We start from the raw sequence: 14,624 nt of genomic DNA on the forward strand, positions 1-14,624 counted from the left end.
ACAACTATTTTCAGATGAACTGAAGAAGATAGCCGATCAATGTATTCCTAAGTCCTCCACAAATCAACACATTCGAAAACCATGGTTTAATGATACCTGCAAACAAGCCAGAAAGGCACGGAGAAAAGCTGAGCATTATTTCCGTCGCCATCCAATGGTCCATAACTTGAACAAATTGAAAATTTTAAATGCAAAAGCACGGCGTACCTTTAGGCAAAATAAACGCCAATCTTGGCGAACCTATGTCTCTAAAATCAATGCACGTACACCAATTTCTAAAATATGGAATATGATCCAGAAGATCAAGGGTAAGGGTTCTAGATCTAGCATTCACCATCTTAAAGACGGGAACCAGTTGCTGACAAATAAATCCGATATTGCTAATAAACTTGGTGAAACACTGGCGAAACATTCTTCTTCATCAAACTATGTACCTCAATTTCAAAAGTATCAAAATCAGCAGGAAAAAAAACCTATTAATTTTACTTCCGATAATGGTGAAGATTATAATGAAGTATTTTCGATTAATGAACTCCATACTGCTCTTGACCAGGCTCACGATACTGCTTCAGGAGCTGATAACATACATTATCAACTCCTGAAGCATTTACCAGAATCATCTTTAGAGACGCTTCTTCATATTTTCGATGGTATTTGGACGTCTGGAAATTTTCCTTCTTCATGGCGTGATGCTATAATTGTGCCCATTCCTAAACCTGGACGTGATCACACTGATCCTTCCAATTATAGGCCGATTTCATTAACTAGCTGCGTTTGCAAGACCATGGAACGCATGATAAATAATCGACTTGTTTGGTACTTGGAAACAAATAACTTAATAACAGATATTCAATGTGGTTTCCGTAAAAACAGAAGTACTGTTGATCATTTAGTGCGTTTAGAATCGTTTGTGAAGAATGCCATCATTAATAAGCAACATGCAGTGTCAATATTTTTCGATTTAGAAAAAGCATACGACACAACCTGGAAACATGGGATTTTAAGAGACTTACATGACTTTGGATTGCGAGGCCGCTTGCCCCAATTTATATCCAACTTTCTAAATGACAGGCAATTTCAAGTCCGCGTGGGTTCTACCCTGTCTGATCATTACAGTCAGGATCAGGGTGTTCCACAAGGCAGCATTTTGTCTGTCACTTTGTTTAGTATTAAAATAAATAGTCTTTCAAAAGTGTTAACAGATTCAATCAACGGTTCCCTTTTCGTGGATGACTTTAATATTTCTTGTCGTGGCACAAACATGCGAACCATTGAGAGACAGTTGCAAATCTGTCTCAACAAAATTCATAAATGGTGCCTTGAGAACGGGTTTAAATTTTCTCAATCTAAAACCAACTGCATTCACTTCTGTCGAAAATACAAACCTCATAAAGACCCTGACTTATCTTTGAATGGTGCACCCATCAAAGTTGTCAAGGAAGCTAAGTTTCTTGGTCTCATCTTTGACTCACACTTAACTTTTCTGCCACATCTTAAATACCTAAAAACCAAATGCCTGAAGGCGCTCGATCTGTTGAAAGTCGTTTCAAATACAAAGTGGGGAGGAGACCAAACAACCCTTCTACATTTATACCGGTCACTCATCAGATCTAAACTGGATTACGGCTCCATTGTCTATGGTGGAGCCTGTAAAAGCAACCTCAAAATACTTGATTCTATCCATCATTTGTCTTGGATCATTTCGAACTTCTCCTGTTGACAGTCTATATGTTGAAACAGATGAACCTTCTCTTGACTACCGTCGTATTAAACTATCCTTACAGTATCTCGCTAAACTGTCTTCAAGTAAGTCCAACCCTGCATATAACTGTGTCTTCAATCCCTTGTATGGGGATTTGTACAATAAGAAGTCTTCTCTTGCTCCACCTCTTGGGCTAAGAGTGAAACCTTTCCTTTCTGCTGCTGGCATTGAACTAGAAAATGTAGCTCCTTCTCGCTTGTTTTCTTCTCCTCCGTGGCAGTTGGTTAGACCACAAGTTGATCTTACATTAAGTAAATATAAAAAATCAGATACTAATGAATTACAATACAAACAGGAATATAATCAATTGAAAGATAGATATAGTACGTATAAATCCTTATTTACAGATGGGTCCAAGGATGGTGGCGCTGTGGCTTGTGCCACTGTCATTGGATCCAGAACAATATCTTCTAGATTACCAAATAACAGTTCCATTTTCACAGCAGAAGCACATGCCATATTAACAGCCCTAAACTATATTAAAAAACACCCTAAGTATAAACAATATATCATTTATTCAGACTCTCTTTCATGCCTCCAGGCTATTAAGAATGTATCTTCTCAACATCCACTTTTAGCTGACATCGTTGAATTGTATAATGATCTTGCTACTGGCCAATTCGACATCGTCTTCTGTTGGTTACCCAGCCATGTTGGAATCTCTGGTAACACAATGGCCGATCTTGCTGCCAAAGCCGCTCTCAATAAATCTGTGACACCGCTTCTGCTCCCTTATTCTGATTATAAAGCCGTTATAAGATCATATATCCGAGATCTAATGCAAAAGAAGTGGGACACCCAAGTAGGTATCAATAAATTACATGGTATAAAGCCCTATATCGGTTATACCTACATGGGTTGTCAGTCCAGATTTGAAGAGGTTATTATGCGACGATGTCGCATTGGCCATACGCGATATACTCACGAATACTTGTTAAAAGGTGTGGATCCTCCGTTTTGTATCCCTTGTGATGAAAGAATCACAGTCAAGCATATCCTGCTTGACTGTGTTGATTTTGCCATCACAAGGGATAAATATTTCAAAGTGAAAACTATAAAGGATCTTTTTTATAATGTTAATCATCATTTAATAATTGAATTTTTAAAGGAAATAGAATTGCTACATAAATTCTGAATATGTATTGTACATAGATAATATATATTTTAATCATGGTATTGTAAAATAGCATCTGCGATCGTTAGTGGCTGTACCCTCAAAGGGGGTTGAAGTAGCGTAAAATTAATGTCCTCCCGAGAGGGTACGTAAGTCCCAACAACTTTCAAAGTCAATTTTGCCCAGCCATACTTTTTAGTCGTAGTATTTTTGTTCTTTTAAATTCTGGCTAAATCTTCATATCATCGCCAGTGGCTGAAGGGATGGTGTAAATCCAACTAGGGTCCATGCAGGTAGCAAAGGTACTGTAAGCCCCCATGGACCCTCGCATGGTGATCTACCTTCAGCTGCTGGTGACGTATATAGCCCGTGTTTTACCTTGTCTTGTCCAAATAGTTATATCAGTTTTATCGTTCCACACTAGTTTTACCCGCAACTGTGATATTCTAGTCGTTTTACTGTCCTTTGATGACAGGTTTTTATCATATAGCCATAACCCATTTCGATTTCAAATCTGTTCTCGTCACGATATGGCTGAAATATTGCCGATGTGACGTTAAATATTAACTCACTCACTCACTCACATTAAATGTTCTCGTCACGATATGGCTGAGATATTGCCGATGTGACGTTAAATATTAACTCACTCACTCACTCAGTCCAAAGCGACGTATTTGGAACAGACCTTGGATTTATGCAAATTAGTGTGTAGTGATACACTTTTTCAATGCCTATTTTGAAACTAGACTTAGCTTCATTGCAAAAGCTAGCTGACGTCAAAATAATAACTTTCATACTACAACTATTAAGAACGTTGCTACCATAGAGTCTCGCTATCACTTTCCGTCGTCACACCTGGGCTGAGCGACCTAATCGCCACCTATAGTCGTCTGATCTAGTGTTTTTAGCAGCTGTTCGTATTTCTTTGTTTCCCCCGATTTTACGAGTAACCATGTTTTTCGGGATATCCTCTCACGAAGTTAGGCCGAAGTAAGTTATTTCGACTTATCTTACCTCACACGCAAATGTCGCTTTCTGATTGAAAATAACAGAAGAGTGCTCTGTCAATGTTCAAATATAGTCCGTGTGAATACTTAGAAGAGACAATATACCGCGGCGACTTTACAAAGACAATACCAGAGGGAAAAACAGCAAGATACAAGATTCGAATGGTTTTATTGACTCGCCCTTACAGGTAACATAAACAGACATCGATGGTACATCAACCCATGGTCTCCTCGTCACCTCAGAACAACTTATAATATCACACTTGCAGTAAATTTGAGGGATTCAGAGTGTCAGCCTTAAAAACAGTTTTTTCTACTATTTCCGACAGTACAGTAAGGGTCCTCATGCAGATGATAACACTCTAACCTACCTTTCTGCCCCAACAGTGGAATAATTTAATGACTAAACATTTGCAATTTTAAAGTCAGTAAAATTGTTCGAAGTAATCCCTTAAACATATTAGTTTTGTGAAAAACAGACTACAGAGAGCATGACACCAGCTTACTGATGGCCCCGGGCCCATTCGGGCATGATCCCAATAAGTGTACAAGGCAAATGAAGGCTATTGCTGCAACCACTGCTCTCAAGTCCTCAACCGACATAACGCAGCTCAAAGACATCAGGTTGCCTTATTCGGTTGCCGTTTACAACAAACAAGAGGGTATTGTGGAGACAGGGGACTACTTCTTAGGGACATGTACCATAACGAAACGGAGCTCATGATATATGTTGCCGTTTGTGCAACAGATTTCTTAAATTTGGTAAATATGGGTATGCAACCTATATGCCTTTCACTTTTACCAAGCTTAAACTCGGCTTATTCATTTATGTTCTGCCGTTTAATTTACCATGCATGAAATAGCAATTCCTTACCTCAGCAATATAATGATTCATTTCATAATCACTAAATTACTTGTTTCTATTTATTCCCATCATTTATAAGCCCATGAAAGAAACAAAACGAACACAACTAAAGGTCGGATGAGAGTACAAACGTATCTTAAAAAAAAAATCCCCAAACATAACAATGACAATAACTTGCAAAATGCAAATATCCCATCTATTTTCCAAACTAGTTTCATGCCAGTGACGTCTCGGGTTGTAAAACGTTTCGTTTTACGATCCACACCTTGGTGTCAGGACATTCTTCCGGGCACGCGCCTGTCGTTGCCAAGGCCTTTACTCTCCTGTCGTGTAGGGAGTACAGGTTCAGAGGTAGTGGCTGTGTTTTCTTCTGTATCCGACATACACAAAACGCACGGTAGGTAATTTTGCATGGTTCGAAGTGACGTTTTCCATCGTTGATATCAGATTTACCTTCGTGCGACCATACTGTTTAAACCAACACATTTTAACGCAAACAAGGGTTACTTGATTACCAAGCTGACAGATTGTCTTTCATCATTGTCAGACCCCATGTAACAAACGTTTTAGACAGAACTCACTTGACCAACACGAAATATCATCTAAGGTTACAAAATTAATTTTATTGCACGATGTATATGATATACTCATGTGGTTGATCAAATTCATATTCCCACAGGTAATACTACAACAGTTAGTGAGTGAGCTACGACTTTTAGTCACACCGTCATTACTTCAACCACTTCTTGACTAAAACAAGTTATGCATTCACGATGCAGAACGTTTTTGGAAATCTGTAGACGAACGACCGAAAAAACAAGTAGAACATGACAGATACAGATGTGAAACTGGTATATAACCCTACAACTACTTTACTTTTGGCGATATTACAATATAAAAACGGGCTGCAGATCGCTATAAACCGAATGCAGGTCAGCATACCCAGGACCTTGGGTTCTTTTGCTACCTTCATGGATTCTAACTGCTTTTACACCATCCATAGTCACAGCAATTGCTCTAGAGACCATATTTTAGAGAACACGTACTTTGAAACAAAACGCGTGTCGTGACTGCCTTGTCATCTTTAAAAGGTTAATATGATCACTTTCTTCTCTTCAAACAGAAATCTGCTGTTGCAGACAATGATCCTGCGGATCTGCATCACGGTGTTCCTGTGCGCTGTATGCAATGGTAAGAGAAACATTTGTTTTGAATTCTACATACAAACATAATTTAAGTAAGCAACGCATTTTCGGACAGCAAACTACCGACTGGACGGATTGGTTGTGCCTAAGTAAGAGTGAGACTAAATATCTTCGCACAAGCACCAGTAACCTTAAGTGGTTACAGTGATGTGATTACAGGTTCCTGATGATAGCGGCAAAACTTGATTGAAACAGAATAACTAACTGAAAGCTTATGAAATACACCATGTGAATATATTATGATTGAGATTACACTTACTTTGCAAAGTACTGATTCTTGTATCTTTTTGGGTTGAGGTCCATCCGGGATTCTTATCACCAGCACACAAAGTCAAACTCGCTCAGACACCGCAACTTATACAAAATACTAGAATCTGTACTAAACTAAGAAGGTGTATTCCCAAATATAATATGTTGCATTTGACCACTTTGTAAATTATGTGTAATAATGTGTGAATACATTCACTTATATACACGCAAGTAAATACCAACATGAATATTGAGCGAAGGTGCATGGCGGTTTTATATCTGCGATATTCACGTATCTCTTCAACTTAGCCAGGGAGAGTGAATGTTGTTAAATGCCATTGTTAGACATATATCTTTATTTAACTTAGCCTTTCTCATCATTTGATCATGTTACACATTCAGAATGCACGATATTTCGCGAGACATTAGTACGGTTACAAACAACGTTTTACACATTTTCAAATGGCCTCATTATTGTCAACTGACAACCGAGGAACCGATAATCTTTGCAGGAATAATACGTTTCATATCTAAGCATTCCCATAATTAGCAAACTTTTCCGCCAAACTATTCAGCTTAATACAGGGAGCAGCGCCTCGCGAGACTTGCAGGCTTTTTAATGACTGTCGTACAAGAAGGATGGGGACTATATCTGCATAACAGATCTTTCTAAAGTTAAACTGAAATGTGCGATAGTTATTTGTTTTTCATACTATGCTAACATTTTTATAGTGCCAATATCCAGCTCACTTGCCCAAAGACGCTTTAATTTTTCCTAGATCATTGAGTGTTAATCATCGTATTATCAATCACCTGGGGATCATACAACTCTTGCAGCAATGTAAAACACAACTTTGCAGATTCTGATACGTTTCAGTATGCACTTACCGAAACAACTCACCCCAGATGCCAATTCAACCTATAAAGGTGAATAAAACGCGATGAAGAAAAGCCCGCGAAATCGGAGTTCAAACGATTCACTAATTTTCTCCCACGGCTGCGGGCAAAAGAGGTTTCAACAGCTATGCTGCGCTGCGCACATAAGCAGGCACAGCGAATAGATTCGCGGAGCTTAAACAGTATATCCGGAGTATGAGTTCGTGAGCAGTAGTCTAATCTTGGTTGTGTACAAAAACAAGTAAAACAATTCTACTCGTTATCATAGAAAAACAGCAAAAAAACAAAACAAACAAAAACAAAACAAACAAACACGTTGATTGTGATATGTAGACTCAAAGAGAAAACTCAAGTGTCTGTTTTTATGACCTATATGTCTTCCTGCCAATGACAATATGCAATGCACCGACATTAACATTAACACGTATTGGGCTTATAAGCCATAAACAGAGAGCCAGCAAATCGACCAGGTACCAATGAAAAGGCTTCGTTGCACTTAGGTGCACACCCACCAGCTCTGACTGGGTTCGGCATCGTGACTGCTTCCTTTCGAGAGAGGTATACCCAAGTACAAAATATTGCACTTTTGATTTGCGAGTACACGTTTATAATACTGTTGATTTTTTTCTTAATCAGCAATGCATTTTATATAACGTGAAGTAATAACTTTAATTATGTTTGATTTTTTTGTTGCATGTCACCTTTAAGAGGTATCCATACACGGTTGGGATAGCTTAGTCACAGGACTCTGTGAATAATGATAACGTGCATATCTCCATGCAAACAGTCATTTGCGTAGCTGAAGTGTTTGCTTAGGGACTGTACATAATTTATAGGTGAGGGGGTTGGGGGTGACGACAGAAAGTCACGCTACAAAGTTCATTTACATGTTTTCCGAACAAGGGCTTGACATCGCTCGAACAACTTGTGTCGCCTTTGTAGGGATCGTGGGACTTCAAACCGCTGACAAATACACAATGCCACTAAGGCAACACTATTGCGATGCTTGCAGCAAATAGTTAAAGTCACACACAATACGCACAGCACGAATTTAACACATTGTGTTCACGAAAGCGGCTTCTTCCGTTAATTACATAAGTATACATGTCCACCTTAAATCGTGATGCATTAAAGTGGGCGTTCTTTCATACACGACAACACAGGGAAGACGTATTTCATATGTCAGAGTTTAAACTTAATCTCACGTTCACAAAGTTACAATGCCTTATTGTATCTGACACATGAGTGTCAACTCATGAATGAATAATATTTTTAGTTTTAGAAGTTTCTATAATGTGATCACTGACTGCAATGTTAGTAAGAAACACATATGATATTATCTGAACTGACTTTCAAGTACCGAGGTCGTGTGCCGACACTGACCCACAGATACAGAAATCGAATCCGTTCATCCAGTTGGGAAGGCGTACTCCATATGCGGTGTGGATTTGAAAATCCAGTTCGCACTGGATACTCCTTATGAACTTGAGGTGAAGGGGGTCATAAAGACCAGGCCAATGTCGTTCACTAGTTGTGCTCGAAGGCTATGGAAATAATGGCCAATAACCGATTAATATAATGTTATTACAAATATTCAGTGGTGGGATTCAAATCACCGACCCCACCCCACCCACCAACGAAAAAAAGAAGAAACAAAACAAAACAAGAAGAAAATGAAACAAACAATTCACACACACACACACACACACACACACACACACACACACACACACACACACACACACACACACACACACACACACACACACACACACACACACACACACACACACACACACACACACACACACACACACACACACACACACACACACACACCCTCATCGGGAACCAGAAGTACATCTAGCAATCCACCGGACACTCCCATTTAAGTGGTATATGGAAAGAAATTTTGGGGGCAAATATTTGATCAGCGTCTTACCTTAAACTAGTTTAAAGCGGACGAGGATGTATTTAGTTGACTGTGCTTTACTTGTATACCTGACTTTGGATGTTTCCGAACCTTCATTTTTTAAATCATTTACTTTTAGCTAGATTTGCCCTCTGATATTACCATATAAAATAGTAACATATCTTATCTAGCCCCTTTCAATTATTGCAGTAAATATTGAATAGAGAAAATACGTCACCTCATCGCCAGCTCTTTTCTCAAAAACAATTGGAGAAAATAGGTAGCCTAATCATATGTAACTGAATTTTCTGTCGCTTTTCACAGGAATGTGATAGTCAAGATTAACAAAAATGCATGATAAATATGCGCGTATCGCCTTTGCAATGTCTGTCGTCAGACTCCTCACGGTTGTCGATAGCCTTGCTTTGGGGGCATATTGGGAGAGTATCCGGGTTCTCTACCGGGAACCCGTTCATTCTGACTGCTGTAGTGCTGGGGAGGTTGAGTATTCTCTGGATAGTTAGATTAGGTAACGCCTCATGAGAGAAGTCCCGTATATTAGTTCCCACGAACGAACGGTCCTTATTACCTACAGATAGATTCGAATATCCTAAAAACCTCATGGTTCTATAATTATACAGATCAGTAACAGATTACTAAACAAACAAACTAACAAACAAACAAACAAACACACACGCACATTAAATATAGAAACATTTTTCCCAATGTTCACAATCAGATTTGATTGGACCGTAAGTAATTGAGAACATCCTTTGTACAAAGAGGATAGTACCATATTTCATCATAGCATTGTTTTTTGGGGCTTCCATCACCTCTAGGTTCGTTTTCAGCCCTGTGATCATTCGTATTTTACCAATTTACCTCTTGACAGAATCACGCAGTGTTTGAAACAATGTACAACATGAAACGTTTGCAGGGGAATCATGAATGCGAAACGAATTCGAGGTCTATGGGAAATGGTACACAATTCGCTAGAAGAAATATTCGTGTAACGTTAAGTTTTTTTGACTTTATCATGTTGGCATCACCATTATTGCCTTGATAAAGTACAAGTGTCGCGGAAACGTTTATGTGGAGGGTGACCATGGGGATGACTTGTGAGTGACGTCATTGACGCGTGTTCGGTCTTGGGTATGTTCGTAAATAGATACTGGGAAAGGCCTTGGCTTCTTATACGGTAATAAGGATGTGTTTTGGTTCTTTACTTTACATTAATTATCTTTTCGTTGTTATAGGTCACCAATATGCGGTGGATGTAGATATGAACTCACACCTAGAACTTAGGCTGTATACTTGTTAAGAGCAAGTTAAAGTTACCTCCTCTTCGCTGTTAATTTGGTTCCCGCGGATGATGTGAGAAATTTGTAAATCATTGTGTATTTTCTATAAATTGTATTATTATTTAAGTAATAATCATTATTGGTTCACAACGTTTAGTGTTCTGAATAATTATTATGGGTGACATTTCGTATCATAAATGTTCAGTGGCATTAGTATTTTATCGGCAGGCCTTGGTGGTAGTTTTATAGAGTTACCTCCCTTTGATTATGTTATGAGAAACACGAGGCTGGCCTAGAGCGTTCCACGTAGATGACGATGGTCATAAGTGCTCGAACTTTAAGGAAATGTTGACTTTATATATAAAGGCTAGTTGTCGTGTTGGAGACACGGAGAGACACACAGAGTACATGAGTATATATCTTCCTGCCTCCGTCAACGCTTGATCTTCATAACCTCTGCCTGACAGGTCGCTGCGTTACATTCTATATAACTGTTTCTCACTCTCACATCAAGACTTCGGTGATTATATTCTGACCCATTACTTTGGAATTGGCTCAGTTGTGGTGTACATGAAACCTCTCTTGCGAATCCGTATATTTGTGCCTTTGTTTTGCATAGACTTGTCAGTGTTATATTTTGCTCGTTCTGTGGGGATTTCTTACACCTTTTTCTTACAGCAATGTTTAACCGTAACGTGATATTTTAGGTTTGTGACCCAACTGTATTGAATTGGATAGCTGTAACGTTATTCCTTGTAACCTTGCTGTACATTCAATATATTAGTGAATATTATAGAAGATTTGTGTCCTGGTTTGCTGGTTTAAAGGGGATACAGGTAATCAGTAATTTTTAAACCATAACAAACAATTAAGGGCTTGTCCTGGATAGAACTCATTTGACATTTAAGACTTTAACGTGCATTTTTTGTATATAAAGTATGTTGAAACCAGCAAGTGGAGTTTCTTAAGCCCCCTACCCCTGACTTGCGCAACACAGATATATTGCAATTATCTGCACATTTCAAACTTGAGGCCAACCCTGCTTATGAGGAAATTTCAAATATTAAGTTGTGTTGAATAACCATAATGATGTAGGAGTTTTTGTAACTCACGTTTTGGAAATGGTTTAAGAAGAATATTCGCACCAAATGGAAATGTGGAAAAAAGACCTTGAAATATAGTTACAAATTCAAAAGTAAAAAGAAGAAAGGGTATTGAAAAGGTTGGAAAGAGAAAGAGACAGGGAAAAAAGGAATGGGAATAAAGAATACTGGTCATTTTAGTTTCAGGTTGCTTTTGCAGGCTCCACCATACACGATGGAACCATAGTCAAGTTTTGAGCGAACAAGTAATCGATATAAGTGTAGGAGGGTAGCTTGATCACCTCCCCACTTTGAATTAGAAACGACTTTTAATAAATCCAGCGTCTTCAGGCATTTATTTTTCAAAGATTTGATATGGGGGAGAAACGTTAAATGTGAGTCGAAAATCAGACCCAAGAACTTTGCCTCCTTAACGACTTTGATGGGAGTGTTATTTAAAAACAATTCTGGATCTTTATGCGGTTTGTATTTTCTACAGAAATGTAAACAATTGGTTTTTGATTGAGAAAATTTAAAGCCGTTTTCAAGACACCATTTGTTAATTTTGTTTAAGCACAACTGCAGTTGCCGTTCAATAGTATGCATATTTTTTCCACGACAAGAAATATTAAAATCATCCACAAAAAGTGATCATCGAGTGAATCATATAAAACCTTGGATAAACTGTTGATCTTGATACTAAAGAGTGTTACAGACAAAATACGGCCTTGCGGAATACCCTGATCCTGATTATAATGGTCAGACAAGGATGATCCCACTCGGACTTGAAATTGCCTGTCTTTTAAAAATTGTGAGATGAAATGAGGCAAACGAGTGAGTGAGTTTAGTTTTACGCCGCTTTTAGCAATATTCCAGCAATATCACGGCGGGGGACACCAGAAAATGGGCTTCACACATTGTACCCATGTGGTGAATCGAACCCGGGTCGTCGACGTGACGTGCGAACGCTTTAACCACTAGGCTACCCCACCGCCCTCTCAAACCGAAATCGTATAAATCCTTTAAAATGCCATACTTCCAAGTGGTATCATATGCTTTCTCCAGATGGACGAAAATTGATACAACGTGTTGTTTATTTACAATAGCATTCTTAACATAGTATTCTAATCGTACTAAATGATCAATAGTACTTCGGTTTTTCCGGAAACTACATTGAATATCTGTGACAAGATTATTCGTTTCCAAATACCAGACTAATCTATTGTTTACCATTCGTTCCATGGTTTTACAAACGCAGCTGGTTAACGATATAGGGCGGTAATTTGAGGGATCTGTATGATCAGGCCAGGCTTTGGTATGGGGATTACAATGGCATGGCATTGTTCCTGAAATCCAAATACGGTCAAATATTTGCAAAATATCAAAAGACATGTCTCAGGTAAATGTTTCAGTAACTGGTAATGAATGTTGTCATCACCAGCTGCAGTATCATGAGCATGCTCGAGAGCAGTATGTAGGTCATGTAATGAAAATACTTCATTATAATCTTCACCGTTATTAGAGTCAAAGTTAATTCTTTGTTTTTCTTGTCGATTTTTATATTTTTGAAATTCAGGTATATAATTTGATGATGATGAATTTCTGGAAAGAGTTTCGCCAATTTTATTGGCAATATCACCCTTACCAGTCACCTTTATTTATCACCTTCTTTGAGATGTTTAACAGAAGATTTGGAACCTTTGCCTTTCATTCTTTGGACCATATTCCACACCTTAGACATGGGTGTGCGCGAAATAATGTTGGAAACATATTTCCTCCAAGACTGGCGCTTGTTTTGTTTATAAACGGTAAGATGTCTGCGAAAGTATTTTTCTGCTTTCTTCCTACACTTTCTTGCTTGTTTACATTCATTGTTGAACCATGGTTTACGAAGGTGTGGAATTTCAGAGGACTTAGGAATTGATTGGTCAGCGATTTCATTTAACTCAGCTGAAAACAAGAACTCTATCGGATCTGATACATTCATAAAGTTTTCCGGTATTAATTTTTCCATACACAGCATTTCAAATAAAGGCCAATTGGCTTTATTAAAATTCCACCGTGATAAAGGGGGATCATCATCGGGTTTGATAGGTTTTAGGACAGTTGGTAAGTGGTCACTTCCGCAAAGGTCATCATGAACAGACCAGTCAAATTCGTTGTAAACATTCGAATCAACGAGGGACAGATCAAGCGCAGAATAGGTTCCTGTTCCAGGATGTAAATAGGTGTTTGATTCCTCATTAAAAACACACAAGCTATTATCAAATATAAAATCCTCAATAATCTGACCTTTATGGTTTGTGCTTGTAGACCCGTGAAGGTTCCGGGGTAGAATAGGCCTTCAGCAACCCATGCTTGCTATTAAAGGCGACTCAGCTTGTCGTAAGAGGCGACTAACGGGATCGGGTGGTCAGGCTAGCTGACTTGGTTGACACATGTCATCGGTTCCCAAGTACGCAGATCGATGCTCATGTTGTTGATCACTGGATTGTCTGGTCCAGACTCGATTATTTACAGACCGCCGCCATATAGCTGGAATATTGCTGAGTGCGGCGTAAAACTAAAACTCACTCACTCACTCACTTGTGCTTGTACTTCCCCACAGAGGGTTGTGCCCGTTCAAATCGCCCATGATGATACAGGGCTTTGGTAATTGATCATAGAGATTTTGGAGATCAGTTTGTCGGAGAACAGATGAAGGTGGAAGGTACAAAGAGCACAGAGTAAACGCAATGTGCAGGCTGAGGCGAATAGCTACGGCTTGGAGATTGGTATTCAAATGAACATCGCTGTGAATGATGTTACGTCTAACTAATATCGTTGAACCTCCAGTCGCTTTATCCCCTGGAGGAGAAGAAGAGTGATAACAAGTGTACTGCCTTAAATCAAATGTATCAGTATGTTTGAGATACGTCTCTTGGAGACATAGTGCTGACGGTTTAAGGTCTTGCACTAACAACTGTACTTCATGAAAGTTATGTTTAAGTCCTCTGCAATTCCATTGTACTAGATTAGCTGAATGGCTCATGGAGGGATAAGTATCTAAGGAGCAGTAACAGGAGATAAAGCTGTACCTATCTTTTTGGGTGAGTGACCATTTGAATGGCCACAAGCGCTCACACGGGTGGATACTTCAGTATCCATATCTTCGAGCGATCCATATTTGTTATGAAATTGCACTGTATCTCTTAGTGCTTTTGGCAATCTGTCAGACTGAATATGTTTTT

General features: G+C 38.8%; 1 protein-coding gene across 1 annotated transcript in view; it reads left to right on the forward strand.

Moving 5' to 3' along the window:
- The first annotated feature begins 5,046 nt into the window (after nt 1–5,046).
- Nucleotides 5,047–14,624, forward strand: part of LOC137296363 (shell matrix protein-like) — a 122,428-nt gene continuing 112,850 nt past the window's right edge. Inside the window, exons 1-2 of the mRNA XM_067828149.1 lie at nt 5,047–5,145; nt 5,872–5,939. Coding sequence (XP_067684250.1) covers nt 5,891–5,939 — 49 coding nt within the window. The 5' untranslated portion in view covers nt 5,047–5,145; nt 5,872–5,890. The remainder of the gene's footprint in view (nt 5,146–5,871; nt 5,940–14,624) is intronic.

The sequence above is a fragment of the Haliotis asinina genome, chromosome 1 (assembly GCF_037392515.1).
Source record: "Haliotis asinina isolate JCU_RB_2024 chromosome 1, JCU_Hal_asi_v2, whole genome shotgun sequence".
NCBI classification, from domain to species: domain Eukaryota; kingdom Metazoa; phylum Mollusca; class Gastropoda; order Lepetellida; family Haliotidae; genus Haliotis; species Haliotis asinina.